General features: G+C 47.0%; 1 protein-coding gene across 1 annotated transcript; it reads left to right on the forward strand.

The window, feature by feature from the left end:
- The first annotated feature begins 3,945 nt into the window (after positions 1–3,945).
- On the forward strand, positions 3,946–13,995 carry LOC125758866 (uncharacterized). Its single transcript, XM_049416559.1, has 6 exons — positions 3,946–4,030; positions 6,591–6,749; positions 9,009–9,335; positions 10,682–10,887; positions 12,768–12,974; positions 13,963–13,995. The coding sequence occupies exons 1-6, from the start codon at positions 3,946–3,948 to the stop codon at positions 13,993–13,995; spliced, it is 1,017 nt and encodes a 338-aa protein (XP_049272516.1).
- The last annotated feature ends 2,493 nt before the right edge of the window (positions 13,996–16,488 follow it).

Consider the following 16,488-nt stretch of genomic DNA (forward strand, 5'->3'; position numbering starts at 1 on the left):
AATTTCGACCATCTGGTGTTCTGTTACGTGCGCTGACATCGCACAGTACACGGGCCTCTAGCATTTCGCCTCCATCAAAATGCAACCGCCGCGGCCGGGATCGAACCCGCGACCTTCGGGTCAGCAACCGAGCACCGTAACCGCTACACTGCCGCGGAGGACTGTTTCTTATGGGAAGTACGAACGCTGCGTTTCGCGTCGTTTCAGAGGAAGCTTACACAGATAATGTCTTGCGGAGACTAAAGATCACAACATTCATTGACGTCCAATTGTAAACCTCGGCAGAATTCTCGAGTGTTGTCAGCTAAACCCAATATAAACTAGAAAAAAAAAACCACTGTTGCGCTAACAAATGAAACGGTATGTTGCGTTTTACGTTCTACAGGGCTTCAGCGAAGATCGAACCATCACGTATGTGGTCCAAAACAGACGCACCACGTGACTGCAGCCGCCAATAATAGCACACTGACAAAATGAGAAGATCACGCGACACATTCACTCATCCACGCAATCTTCAAAATTGCTGAGCGCACCTGCGCCCTTAATAAGAAGTAAGGAAATTCTGCGACTCACCGTGGGTGCTGCGATGACCACGCTGTGAGGACGGCGCATTATCGGGCTACACGTCGCGCATCTAAAAACGAACGGGACAGCACTACGCGCGTATACGGAAAACTGAGAAGGGGCGCTACATTATCGAGCCGATTGCTGCACATTATCAAACCGAAGCGCAACTTTATTCCGCTGAGAATGTAGTTTCACGTATACTTGCGCGCCATAACTAGCTGTCGTCATGGGCGGAAAATTTCGGCCGCTCCGAAGAGCCGGGCGCATGGCCGGGCGCGCGCTCGGTCACGTGGCCGTCAACCCTTCGCTTCTGCTTGCATCATCCTAACGCTCTCTGCCAGCTCCTGTTGATCGTCTAATCTCTAATCGAGCAAGATAGTGACACGGCACATTCAGCGTCGTATGTGAGCGCGACTGGACTGCTTGTGCGCCGGGGCTCGGCGTGAAAAACGAAGACTGTGGTAATCCGTAATAACTATTTCTCGTGTTTTACTTGCCAAAAGCACGATATGGTCATGAGGCACGCCGTGCAGTGAGGTATTCAGGATTAGTTTTGATCACCAGGGGTTTTTTTAACGTGCACGTAAACCTAAGTACACGATTTTTTTTTTTTTTTGCATTTCACCCCCATCGAATCTCTGCTGCCATGGCAGGGAATCAAACCCGCTTCCTCGAGCTTAGTGGTCCGATATCTCAGCCGCAAGGCGGGTACAGAGGGTATTGTGCGACGGCGGTCGCACTGAGGGTGGTTTTCCTGGGTAACCCTTTTCAAAGATTTTATTTTACTTTTGGCGAAGCGCCGCATGCTTGTTCGGCATGGCCCAGCGTCTACGGGCCACATCGGTCTGGCACAAGGAGGTTTGGTCTGGCACTGTGCCAACTTTGCTGTTACAGTGCCAGAGGTGTCGACGCTGGTACACGTCGACGTGTCTGCGGGAAATGTCGCGAATGGGAAAGCATCTCTCAGTGGGCTCAGTCTTAGCAAGAACACCGCGATTACGGACGAGAAGAGAGGCGGGAGACGAGGCGCCGAATTTCAATTTCATGACATTTAGTCCAAAAACGTTATAAAGTGTAAGAAAAGAAGCAAAACGCGAAATGAGAACCCCCACCAATTGTGTCGGCAGGCGCATACATACATACATACATACATACATACATACATACATACATACATACATACATACATACATACATACATACATACATACATACATACATACATACATACATACATACATACATACATACATACATACATACATACATACATACATACATACGTCGAATTCAGCAGTACCATGTTTTTTCAGGAAGTATCATTACGTGGGTATGCTGGCTCTTTGGACACGCCACTTCACGAAGGCAGTCCCCTTCAATTTCGTTATTTCCTTCATGCTGAAACTCTTCAACCCGCACTGCGCGTGCATCATTTGCGGTCCCGGGACAACCAGGTGACACACGGAATCGTTCGGCGATCGAACGGGACCCGTGCGTGACGATTGTTTGGACCGCGTGTTATTGGACGATGCGAGAAGAAGGTTTCGGGGCGAACGCGCGACACAACCACCTGAAGCGTTGCTGAGGCCCTCCAAGTTCGTCGTGACAAAAGAAACTTCTCCAGTTTCCACCCCCGCCGCCACCTTTCGCGAAACAGTATACGGCGCGTAATCACAGCCTTACATCCACAACAAGCCCACGCCTTCGCGGGAATGCGTCTCGTTGGACACAACCGTCAGCGGCAGCAGCAGGTCGCGTATCCCTTCGACATACTCCCCACGGCGCTTATTTATCCCCCCCCCCCCCCCGAAACGAAGGAGGAAATAATCGAAGAACCAGTTGCCGCGCCATCGAGCAAGGCTATTTGAATCACGCACGACATACGCGGAGAATGAAAATAATAATAATAATAATAATAATATACTACGTATATTGTTCTGGCACGTCGAGACTCTAGGTGCGAGGCGTTGTCCAACCAGGGGTCGGTTGTCTTACACACGTGTTGCGGTCGCACGGTGCGAAATCGTCGAGACGGCACAAGTGGCGCGCCTCGTCGACAGAGAAGGGCGTGTCGCCTCGTCTCGGGCCTTCAGTGAAGTACGCGAGTTGGGCGAGCATTGGCAAGCAGGGCCACGGCTCACGCGTTACACGAATGTGCGCGATGAGCACGTAAGTATACGTTCAGAAGCTTAAAGGCCTTGGTTAAGAAAAATCAATATGCGGACGCAGGAATCGGCGCTGACAAAAAAAACTGTGAGCAATGGAAACGCCAGTCAAGGACTTCGTAATATCGGTGGTACGAGTCTGGTAAGCGTTCCACTTGTGTTTTTCATTTTTGCATTTTTTTGTGTTTAGCTTGAAGCAGATCTTATGCAGATCAATCGCATGAGCTGCTCACACACCAAACGGGGTGGCGATTCCTTTTTCACTTTCGAGAGGGGACGTCATCGAATTATGAGAGAAAGAAGTCGTTTGACGTCTAGGCATACTTTCTAGGTTAGAATGCATGCAGCAGAGCGTTTGTGCAGTCATTCGCAAATATACGCGATGGGAACCTGGAGGATAACCTTGTAGCAATATCCCTGGAACATTTTTTGAGTGTTCAGCTTAGATGCGCTTCTAAATGTCTAAAGCGATTTATGAGAAGCCTGATTTATTTTTTACATCATGATAAAGCAGGGCCTAAGAATGTACTCATATAACAACAGCGTAATTTCGGAATTGGCAATCGTTGCAATCACATTTTAAATTCACGATCCGAATTCAATTAAGTTTTAGAATCGCCCAGTTAAGCCTGCCCAGAGGCGTTACCCCGATCGTTAACGCACCTAAAAGCAGCTCACATATCCTTCGTCGACGCGCAAACGAGGCTAACGTTTTCTTATGCTAACGCATTTAGCGACTGACGGACAAACCTGCATGAGCCGAGCATTGCACGAGTTCAAGACATAAATACATTTCTTCTAAATTAACTTAAGACATAGCCAAGCTAGACAATTCCCACCCCTGTTTTTTTTTTTAACTCACGACGCGACTTTTATGGGTCTCTGTAAATTCGGAGTTACCAGGCACTTCAGCACATGCAAAATCCCATTGATGTGATTCGACGACGTCGTATCGGAAGAAAGCCTGAAGCGTGCCACTCCGGATTAATTCTCCTGCAAAGGGACTTCTCCTGGACGCCTGCGCAGCGTCAATTTCAAGCTTCCCCTTTAAGCACGTTGCCCGGCAAATTTCTCGCGCGAGGGAAGAACCTCTTTCGATGTGCTTGAGTTTTCAGAGCGTGCAAGTGGTTTGTTCCAGAGCAGAATGAAACGCAATAAAGGAGACGTGGGTACCGCTAGGTTTCAAAGCTCTCGTGTTGTGCCTCAAAGCCGAATGCACGAGCGAATCGTACCGATCCTGGCGGTAGTCTCGCTCGTGGCTGCCAGTCCCGCCGACAGCCACTTCGTGTACAAAATAGGTAAGTGCGGTCTTACTCGTCTGATTCTCTCCGCGCAGCTCATACTAACATGCACATCTGTACCATATGTTAACGTGTGAAGCAGCGCACTGAGACAAGGCACAGAAGCAACGAAAACGACAGGACTACCGCTGCAGTCGCAACTAGTTTATTTCAAAGAAAAACATGGTTAATATGCATACATGAAAGTGTACCACGTGTGACCATGACGTTCAAATTACAACAGTTTCCCTGTGATCTTCCAAAAAAGACACTTCGCAATCGCTTAGAACTACTGATGCTTGGCCGATGCAATCATCTTTTCTTTCAATTATATGAAAGGGCTCGATTACTTCCCTGGTCCGCTGATCCTTGTGATTGGAAAGTATTTCAGTTTCAGGGAGCAGCGGCGTGCAGCCACATTACAAGCGATGCGTCTAATGTGAGAATAAGCATTATTTGTTAGTAATCTCTTGTGTTCCAAGAGCCTTGTGTTAAAGGGGTCATGAAGCACCCCTTGGGCTTGTTGAAAAAACACATCCTGCGGAAAGCTGACACGGCTATGAACTGCTCTGCCAAATATTACAGTCGTGCGCGCCGCGTAATGGCCACAAGCGGAGCGCGAAGTTGCCGTTTCCCCAGGCACCCTCTTTTCAAACAGAGGCCGGTTCTCACTCTCGTCGGTGGGCGGGGCGTCTGTCCGTTTACGTCGCGGATCTGTCCGTTTACGTCGCAAGAGACATAGCATGCTTATTGGCCGATAGCCGACGTAAATCGAGAGCGGCGTTCGGATCAGATGCGCTTCTTGCCGCGGGGTGCCGCCACTTGCCGGCGCCGCACTCCTCAGCACACGGTATCCGCACTCGCGCAAGCGAATCACAGCGGGAGAGCGATCGCGTTTCATGACGCGCGCTGACGTAACTTCTTTCCCCCATGCCATCCCTCCCTGTCTAGCTTCCAGTGCGCTCGTCGGCACGAGAAAAGAGAGAAAGCGCTGGGAGCGTGCGCCAAACCCCCGTAACTCCGCTGATTCTTGACCGATTCGAGAAATTTTTGCGGCAATCGATTCGGGAGGCAGTACACTCCGATACTGAGGTCATTAGATTATTACTTGGAAAAGTGGTTCATGACCCCTTTAACGCACATCTGTACGTTGGTTTTGATCGAAAAGATAGGGGCGACTTAGATGTACTTTACTACGGGCGACCTGTAAGCCAGTGGTTCTCAAATGGGTGTCCGCGGACCCCAGCGGGTCCGTGAAACCCATCCTAGTGTTTTTTAGAGGCACACGCGTACTATGTCGCGTGACAGCGGCCCCTTCTGATTTTTGGTATGCTTCACCGTATAACAGTCTTGCATTGCGGCGGAGCTGACACATGTTTCCCCTTCTCCATGAGATGGGTGTAAAGCTTTTCTTGTAGTTTTCTACAACACAGTCACGCAAGCACACTTTTTCTGGGCTTGCATATTTGAAGAGCAAACATAGCTAGAAACAAATTGAACCTGGCTGCAGACCGCACAAATTATTGACAAGCTGATTAGGTCGAATTGCCATGGCACTTTAGTTTGACCATTCTTTGCTAGGGAGAAATAAAAGCACCTATTCCACGCTTCATGTTGTGTTAGTTTATGACACTCTGTGTCATAAATTAACTAACTAACTAACTAACTAACTCTGTGACTTGTCATTATTATAATTCTGCAGGGGCGTAGCCAGGGGGGGTGGGGGGGTTCAACCCCCCCCCCCGAAATTTTTCAGTTTTGCTTGCGTATATATACACGCGCACATACAAACGCACGCACGAACATACGTAAAGTATGGTAGAACCCCCCCCCCCCCCCCGAAAAAAATTTCTGGCTACGCCCCTGTAATTCTGGGCTGTTTTGTTGCGTTTCCCTAAAAACTTACGTTAGGCAGGATAAGTCCTAGCACTCATAATCATTCAGGCAGACTATACAGCGTGTAGTATTGGAGAGAGAGAGAGAAGAGGGAGAAAGGAAAGACGGGGAGGTTAACCAGAAGCAGTCTCCGGTTTGCTACCCTGCACGTGGGAAGGGGAAAGGGGATGTAAAAGAATGAAAGAGAAGAAGAAGAGTTTGTGACGACAGCACGTGACAAAATACAACAAAACAAAACAAAACGAAGTCATAACCGCAGTCCAAGTATTGGAGTGTTTATTAGCCTGCATATGCTGTAATCTTCGAGCAGAACTCAGGCATAATCAGCCAACAAGTGTAGACATTGATAGGCAAGGTCCGGGTAAGGGTAGACATGGTATTCACGTACAACGGGCCACAAAACTTGATCTTATATCCACATTTGGAGTCTTCTTTCGCGTGATCACCGATATCCTTGAGACGAATAAGCAGCCCACATATATACGGAAATCTCCTAGAAGCATGTCAAAAAAATTGCCCGCACAAACATTTCTGTCTTTTCTGGCATACATTATGTTATCGTGAACTCCTAGCATCAGTATTTATTGTAGTAATTGCTGCAGTAAACTTATGCGTCCCGTAGACACAGCCCAACTCTCTCCAAGAAAAAAAAAAGCATTTGCAAACTTTCTTCCTCGAACAGGTATCGCAGTGCGATCTTATCAGCAGCGTCACCTTTCAGGGAGCAACTGGGAAGAGAAGGCGCAGTTTCTGGCCACCTACATGGCGACTGCCTACATGTACCGAAAGGACGTGGTCCGCTTTGGTATTCACTGGATCAACAGTTCAGCTGACATAGACCGTAAGATTTTGCTATGGTGACGAAAAAAAGAGTGACGAACAGTGGCTCGCACCGTTCGCTATTGCAGATTTTTCCTAAAGTTTTGTCGTCATGGCGCTCCGCGCCTGTGTTTACACAGTCACTGCTTCTTAGTTTTCATTGTGGTTTTCGTGGGTGTCCTATAATTCATTAACTTCGACTTCCATGCACCGGAACCGCAACACAACTTGACGATAACGCGTGGTTAAGGACTACGAGAGTCTGTAATCAATGTTATACATTATGGAAATCAGCGCGAAAAATAAGGTGAGCTCTGGCGAGTGTTATCTTTAAAAAAAACGTTTATCAACTCCCCGACGGGATAATCGACGGCAAATCAGCACCGACGGAAAACCCAAAGGAAGGAACAACACGTCGGAAGTGCGAAGGATCATTTTTGTTGTTTTAATTGGTGAGTTACCAAGATGCATGCAGGACAAGCTTTTACGCAACTATCGAAGCTTTACTCATCACCGGGTGAAAGGGTTTTTGCTTTAAACTCCAGTGTCACCGAAGCGAATATGTCCTCAATCCACTATCATTTTCGTGAGATTCATTAGTTCATTCACGAAACATTTAACTTTTAGGTCTTAGTGTTACTCAACAGCTGGATGATGAAGTACCACCACGAATACTGAAGTAACTGCTGTATTCATGCTGCGGTTAAAAAGTACCTCGAAGGCTCTAGTCACTATACTGTATACGAGGTCACATCAGCTTACACAATTGTGAAATCTTTGGTCGGTTAAATGTAACGTTAATGTCACTGTGTTAACGTTTGCGAATATTTGTTTGAAATAAAAAGTTGTAGAAATCTAGGCCTGTCTTGAAAATGGTTGCCTTACTATTCGAAAACTATTCGAACAGTATTCAATTCGTATTCGTATTCGATTCGGTTCTAATTTTCACTGTTTGCGCACCCCTAATATTCAAGCATCGATGAGAAATATTTCAAGCATCGAGGAGTGACAGGAAGAGGGGGTGCGCAGGACATGCTCTGTCCTATGTACTGCTCTTCTTTTCTGTCGTCTTGCAACGCGCCGTTGCAACGAAATGAACTTCAACCAACTCGTCCAGCTTGCCATCTTGATACAGTGAAGATTGCAATTTCCTCCTATTCTGCTGAAATTGAACCTCACGATAATATCAAGCTTTTGTTTATTAAGCAAACCCTACCTAGCCTGAGGAAGTCGAATGGGATAGTTAAAACGCACCCTCAAGCACTATACCGAGCACTGCAGGTTAACCGCTCATAAATCCCTCGTCAGGCCGTTACTACCATGGCCTCCGAGATTAGCCGGCGGCGCGCCGCCGGCTAATCTCGGAGGCCATGTTACTACAGTGCGCCTCAGTTGCACGCCATACACAGCACTTGACATAAGCTTGAGGTCATACAAAATAGAGCAATATGTTTCATTCTCCGCCGGTATGATCAAAAGTTCTCTCCCTCATCTCGCGCATGCGCATTATCGATAGAACCCCTGGCTCATCGACGCACTCTTGAACCCCCTTTCATACGACGCCCCTTGACACATAAGACCATACACGGCCGCAGTTGCATACCTGCACCGATTTCCTCCATTCATTCCACTGGGCGTGCCACGCGCCGATCCCACCCACTTAATATTTTTCCTTTCGAGTCATGTGTAAATTGTTCTAAGTTCCCTTTTTTTTTTCTAAGCGCTGTTGATCTTTGGGGATGCCCAGATGGTTGCTTGCGGGGAAGGCCAAATAAACAGTTTGTGAAAGAATTACCTAAACACATATTTCAATACGTTCTAATTCATTGTATGTTTGTTGCTTGAACTACGGTTTGGTGTACAGTCGTCAGCAAGCTCAACTCGAACGCTCCGCAGCGTGGCCTGCGGAATGGTTTGACTGATGTCAGCCGCAAAGTGCTGGGCGCGGTTGACGAGATAATACCTCGGTATGCTTGGATAGTATGTGGGCCTGCATTGGTAACAACTCGGCAACAGAATCCAAAACTACGCGGCGCTGGAGTCAATCCGACCGTTTCAGAACACGCTGCGGAGCGTTCGAGTTAAGCTTGCTAAAAACTGTGTCCACTCCTGCTATGCCTGGACTATCGAGACGGAGGTATCTGTAAATAAATAAATATAAAAATAAGATAACTACTCGAGAGAGAGAGAGAGAGCTCCTTCACAGCTTCAACTTAATGTCTCGGGGTACAGCGGGACGCTCATGTCGAAACCCTCGCTTCCTTCTCCGCTACCATGCCAGTGTGCGAGCTTCGGAAGGACGGCGTGGTTGCCCTCCTCGTGTCGAACGAGTGCGCAGCGACGGCGGTTCTGGCCCGGAAAGCCCGGCAAGCTCATTTGCCCTTCCTGGCCGTCCTCAACCGTGGCTGCAGCAGGCAGTGGGTGCTCCGCAAGGCGTACGGCAACGAAGCCCTAACGGAGGATCAGCAGGAACCTTCGGAGGAGATCGAAGAACCCACGGGAACATTGCTGGTACCGTACTTCGAAGAGTTTGACACCCGCGTGGTGCTAGCCAAGATGGAGGCCATGGGTGTTAACCGGGCGCTCGTCGTCTACGACGACGTATTCGGTAAGCGCACGCTAATAATAATATTAATTGTTGGGGTTCAACGTCCCAAACCCCGATATGATTATGAGGGACGCCGATATGATTATGAGAGACGTAATGGAGGTCTCCGTAAATTTTGACCACCTGGGGTACTTTAACGTGCACTTGAATCTAGATGCGAAACAAACGAGCTCTAAGAAACGGGGACATGAACGAGAGGCACACAGGCATTAAGTATGAACCAACTTGCCCTAAGACATGCCTTGCTAAACCTAAATCTAAGTACTCGGACCTCAAGCACTTTTGCCTCCATCGAAAATGCGGCCGCCGCGGCCGGGATTCGATCCCGCGACCTTCGGGTCAGCAGCTGAGCACCATAACCACTAGACCACCGTGGCGGGGGTTAGCGCACGCCGTTACTGGTACCAGTTGGGTGTCTTAAAGGGACAGAACACCCATTTGAGCTGTGTTAGTAATTGGCCACCTGCAACACCCAGAAAGTCATAAACGTTGACGTTTATATTGTCTCAAAAAATAACCCTCATCTGCTATCAAGAGTTTGATATCTCATCAGTGCTTCATAATAAAAACTTCTCATTTGAATTTCCCCCCTGACGACTTCACATAGAAAAAGGAATATCTTAATAATCGATCGCGGTATGTCAGTATAAAGAGTTTCTGATGCGGACTTTCCTTCCATAACATCAGGCATACCGCAAAGTTCGGTTTTAAGACCCCTTTTGCTTTTAATATATTTATACATAAACGATTTACCATTACGTGTGCGCTCTCAGATGCGGGTGTTTGCCCACTATCTACCAATTTATCACTAAGGTTAGCGTCCGCGTTTTGTTGCAAAATGTCCCAAACAACGTTAAAGACTGGTGTGGTAGCTCGTTAATGGTACTCTACTAAATTGAAAGCAATGTCAACTTCCCACCGCCCTAACTGTTCCCTCTTTCCCATTAGAATAAATAACGCCACCATCGACACTCTTGACTCAGTGAAGTACCCAGGCATTATCACCTCATGTAACTTAAACTTGTGCGCGCACGTGTAAAACCTGACATCAACTGCTAACAAAGCCTTGGGGTTTCTCCTCAACATCTAAAGTTACTATCATATAAGACATTGGTTAGGTCATAACTCGGATGCGCATCACCAGTACGGAATCTGCACCAGGTCTACAACGCCAGCGTATTAGGTTCACACACAGTCCCGCCGCAAGGTTAATTCACTCGCCATACTTACATAACATCAGACGAGTACTTAGAAACGAGCACTCTCTAATAACTGTGTCTGTTTATTTAAAAAAACGCCTTCATGTACCTCGTCTTCATTTTGACGGGGTTACTGTGTGTTTGTAGCCACGTACGCCATGGAGACGTTCAGGGAGCAGACGGAGGGGCTCAACCTGACGATGGCGTTCGTGCCGCTCGAAGCGAACCGCACGCGCGTCAAGGAGGCTATCAACCAGACGCTGCGGCGCATGTCGAGGAGAAACACCTTCTACACCTCGTTCGTCATGCTCGTGTTCGCCAACTTCACACTCGCCGAACAGCTAGAAGCTGAGGTGAGCGTTCAGGCGTAACAGCCTCAATAGATACGCGGGAGTCCTTATCTAAGTACATGAGTAGCAAACGAATAGGCGAACTTATATATTTATATATTATTATTTTATTTTATTGTATTCTCGAGACCAGGGTATTACAGGGGGGAAGGGGTGAAAAGATACATACGGAAACCAATAACAATACATCAGCAGTGATTAGTTAATGCATCAAAATTAATTATTAATTTAATCCGAAAGCGATGAGGTCTGATGTGGCTCAACGAAATCTTGAGTTTTCTGTGTTCGCAAACACTGCCCTGGGAAGTTGGTGACCTTCCTGAGAGGCCCTGGGAATAAATGATTTATGGCAGGTTCTGGTGTGGTATTTAACAGCTCCAATCTTATGGCTGTGGCAGTAGCATTGGCTTTAATGTATAATAAGTGGACGCGAATTTACAGTCACTCTAAGATGGTTATTAGACACTTTACCAAAGGCTTTGTAACCAAAAGGGCTGTCCGGCTGATTGGTGCGGTGGACAGCCAAGAGATTGAAATCCGCTGGTTTCCTGCACATATGCGGTCTGTCGATCCATCTCGGAAGGATTTAAACGAGGTGGCTAACGCAGGTGCACGAGGACTTTACTATCCGTGCACTACGCGACCAGGATCCCAATAATATGCAGGAGGAGAACAGGGACCGATTACCTACATATAATGAAGTGACGAAGCATTATTATATGAACAGAAGAGAATTCCCAGGGCCACACGCTAAGCACAGTAGAGCTCAAGCGGTGACTCTGAGAATGTTACAGACAGGCACTTACCCGAATCCAAACTTTATTAGCGAGATATATCGAGAAAGAGGGTTGCAAATCAACTGCGAGAAGTGTAATGGCATCATTACACTGGATCGTACGCTTTGGCAGTGTCCTGTGGCTTTCACAGACTGTGACAAGGAAAGAGACTAGTGGCAACGAGTCCTTCGCAGTGGAGCTCTTTCAGGTCAAGTACAGGCCGTCCAGAAGGCCCACGATACGGCGGTAAGGGTAAACCTTACACTGTCCCGACGTGGGAGCCACCTGCGTCAGCCTAAGGGTTGATCTCCAGGACCCGAATAAAGTTCATCATACCATACAGCAAGCAAATCTAGCACGCGAAGGAATAAGAATAAACAGTAGTGAAATATATGTAGAAAAAGTTATACGTTACGTCTGTGTTTCTATGTGATACTTAGCACTAACTAGTTAATTGGCCTTTTAATAATAATTTCATCGACACGATGTTGATATGCAGTATTTAGAGTACTCGTAAAAACGTCACTCACAATTGTTCGCGATACGCTTTCGCGCAATTAGTTTTTTATTATTAGTATTAATAAAAACAGGCCTCCCCGTCTGGTAGATGATTGTGTTCAAAGTCTTCTTGCTTTATTCTGAAGTACGCGTGGAAAAATAGCTATGCTAGCCCTAACGCGCTTGATTCCGCTGACGTCGAACAATCTATTTTGAATCTCAATCCTTGCGCTTGTCCCCGTCTTCTTATGTCCCTGTGTAGTTACGCGCTCGTATTTCAAGTATCATGAGTCACCAACTCGCCCACTCAGCCGTTCCAACTATTTTGAATCGCGTCGATATTAATCGTCTTCTCGAATTTCATTACATACATCTCGTTGTCATTGGACGAAGTAAACGCGATGCAATTCGATATTAGAGAGTTTTAGTCTAGGGAACGCCAGTGTCATGCGTGTCCAAGAAGGCAACGTGTGCTTGGCCTTTGTCGGGACCCAAGCAGCTTGCGTACGCAAGCTTCTCACGTTCGTTAGTCCTAATATCTCTCTGTTGTCGGTTAGCATACTGCAATTCGTAGTGACGGCGGCGACGTTATGAGATCCTGCCGTGCAGCTCGTCACGCACATCGGACTCAACCCGAACATGCGGCTGCTGCTTTTCTACAACGGCTGGGACAAGAGTCTGGGACGCTGGTACTATCAGCACGAGACGACGTGCACGTTCGAGAAGCAGATATACGTCATCACACGAGCGTACATCAACGAGACCAGGGGCATCATGAAGACAGCCAGCGCCCACTGGGGCTCTCACGACCACGTGGTAAGACAGCGTAAAATTATGTTACAACTCCAGTGTACTCTGAGAGCAAGATTTGGTAAATGACGACAGCCGGGGAGTGGGGTATAGTATACCGTTATCTTGTGAGAAGTGCTACGTCATGCAGACGGGCCGTTGGTTAAATAACAGACTATTAGATCATAAGGCTTCTTTGAGGGGACCACCTCGTTGGAACCTTTTCATTGCATTGTTGGGAGTGCGGCTGCGCGTCGTTGCTGTCAGAAGCTAGGATGCTATCAAGATTAAAAGAGAAAGACGCACGAGAAATTGAAGAAGCGTTCTTTATTAACAGATCTGGTGAGAGACGCGTCGCGAGGACGTCTATGATGTTGCGTGCCACTGAATTAGATTTCCTGATCGCCAACCAGTAAATGAAACCTTGTATACTGCTGTTTATATTTTGACCACGTGGCCCTTTGCACGAGTATATATGCATGTGTCTTTCAGTAAAAGTCAGTTGATAGTTTGTTCTGTGTACACGTGACCCTTTCCTCATCTCCATTTCTTTTTTTCTTTTTTGCGCTGATTTCTACGATGACGATAGCCCTTAGCTCACGGCCGGTTAGCTATGCTCCGCGAAGTTCTCTCTGACCTGGCAGGCACTCAGTTCATACCCTTTTTCTTGAACACGCGGATGGACGGAGAGCATATTGTAGCCTTATAAATAAATAAAGGCCACCCTCGCAAAACAAGCAGCATAAGTGGCCTGTGGAGCTTAGCGTCTTTATCACGGATGCCTCCAGGCATCTCTAAGCATTTTCTCTCTTGCGGGCTGTGTCGATGAAAGACAGGCATGAGCGAAAGGCAAGGAAGGTTAACCAGCAAGCTACATGACGAGGATAGGTGGTAGTCTATGATGGGTAGTCTTAGCGCAAAAACTTTTCGGGGCAAGAAACAAAATGAGCGCGACACATACAAGCGCTATTTAAACTTCCAACTCGACCCATCGAGGTTAATCAGGTTGCGCCAGGTTGCCTACCCTGCACTGAAGAAAGAGGATTAAGAAGGAGGGCGAGGGTGTTCACACTTTGAACTTGCTTCCTCGAAGGTCAAAGGGGTGGGCTTAAGACACCATTTAATAGCAGGCGTTACCTGCGACACACGATTGACTCTGCAATGAGGTTCAGCTTCGACAATTTCTCCGTAGGTAGACAGGTATCGGTGGCTGTCGGTTTTTGTTCGAGTATACCTTTTTTCTACCCGTGCAGTTCACATTGCCGGATATTTCGACCCTGGTGTTTATACACTACGTCATCCATTACACGTCTCACCGCGCTCGTAGTCTTCCAGAATCGACTGCGTGCGGAACACCCATGGACGACGTCCTGGAAGGCATGAAGCGGAATCTTACGGTAATAATAAATCCCAAATTTCGTTTCATGCATAGCAGGAAACCAAGCATACAGCTCTTCTGTGACTTAATTCCGTCACTAGCATTCGCTGCTAAAACGTTGCGTGCCACATAGAAAAAAGCCGGCAGATCCCACGCATTGTGGGAATCGATGTAATGCGAAGCAGCCAGCAAAGAGCTGCACACATCGTCTTGTATGTCATTGAGGAAAATGCGTGTCATGGTTTTCATGTTAACTCCCATTATTTATGTTCGTCACACAGTAACGTCGCGCAATACCACCTTCGGGGTAGATCAAGCTAGCGAAACGGCCGCCCGCGCACCATGAGCGTGGCACGTAAGTCATGCTATACACGACATGCGTGTCATGATTTTGATGTTAACTCGTGTTATTTATGTTCGTCACACAGTCACGTCGCAACATACCAATTTCGGTGTATATCAAGCTAGCGAAACGGCCGCCAGCGCACCATGAGCATGGCATGTAAATCATGCTGTACATGACATGCGTGTCATGATTTTCATGTTATGACTTGTCTTTTATGTTCGTCATACAGTCATGTTACGCCATACGAATTTTGGTGTACGTTCGATTAACCAAGCGACCAGCAGAGCACGAAGTCGTAGGCGGCTAGATAGATAGATAGATAGATAGATAGATAGATAGATAGATAGATAGATAGATAGATAGATAGATAGATAGATAGATAGATAGATAGATAGATAGATAGATAGATAGATAGATAGATAGATAGATAGATAGATAGATAGATAGATAGATAGATAGATAGATAGATAGATAGATAGATAGATAGATAGATAGATAGATAGATAGATAGATAGATAGATAGATAGATAGATAGATAGATAGATAGATAGATAGATAGATAGATAGATAGATAGATAGATACGCTCAAAGTCGCAGAAGTTCGCTAAGAAATGCTTCGCATTTTAAAAAAAAACTGGCAGATCCCACGCACTGTAGGAATCGGTGTAATGAGAAGCAGCCAGCAAGGAGCTGCACACGTCGCCTTGTATGTCTTTCGCGCAAGGACTGCAGCAGCGACTCAGCAAACGTGTCTGTCCGTCACCCGACGGTTGCAGTTTCCAGGTGTGCCTGGCTTCAGCCCAGCATTTCTTAAAATGTTTGAACCAATCTGTCGCGTTTGCAGGTGCTTAGCATCTGACGTTGCCACTGGAGTATTTTGGGCCTCTTTCTTAGGGATATTTCCGTACCGTCGCTTCTAATGCACTTATGAAACAGTATCAGGGGCGTAGCCAGAAATTTTTTTCGGGGGGGGGGGGGGGGTTCAACCATGCTTTATGTATGTTCGTGCGTGCGTTGGTATGTGTGCGTGCCTATATACGGAAGCAAAACTCAAAATTTTCGGGGGGGGGGGGGGGTTGAACCCCCCCAACCCAACCCCCCCCCCCCCCTTGGCTACGCCCCTGAACAGTATGCACTAGCGAGTGCCACAAAAACGGTTAGGTTACGGTCTGTTCGTTTGATTGCGATGCGCACGTCATAATATCCCTGAGGAGCACATCTGGTGCGTGAGAAATATATGGATTTACATCGCCCTGTTAACTGTATACATGTGAACCTAAAAGCGCGATTTTCTCTTCTTTACAGTAAGGCTAAAAGAGATGGGTTAATTGGATGAAGTTTAAAATCGGGCTAATATCTCACGTCTTAACCTGTGTAAGTTTTGACACACGGATTTCAACGAATATTGTTGTTTATTTCAGGACGAGCTCAAGCGCCTTTCGATACACAGCAGCACGGCCAGGTATCGCACGTTCTTTCTGGCGCCAGTTACATCGAAAGCGTATCAGCTTAAACACATGGAGAACTGGAGACTAAACAACGCAACCCTGGAACGCACGGTCCTTCTCGATGAAGTGGACGCGTACCTAAGAAACCGGACAATCAACGTGGTTGCTTTGGAGGTATGCGGGCCATTTGTAAATTCATTTGCACTCGCCTGATGCGCCTGGAGTTGAAGCCGAAAATTTTATGAACCGCGAGACCTGACAACAAAAAACAAAAAAAAAACATGGCTAATTCCTCCGTCATCGGAATCGGTATAATACGAAAGTTAAATGTACCTTCACAGAAGCAGTTGACTGTTTATTTTTCATTGA

This window comes from Rhipicephalus sanguineus, chromosome 6 (assembly GCF_013339695.2).
Source record: "Rhipicephalus sanguineus isolate Rsan-2018 chromosome 6, BIME_Rsan_1.4, whole genome shotgun sequence".
Classification (NCBI taxonomy): Eukaryota; Metazoa; Arthropoda; class Arachnida; order Ixodida; family Ixodidae; genus Rhipicephalus; species Rhipicephalus sanguineus.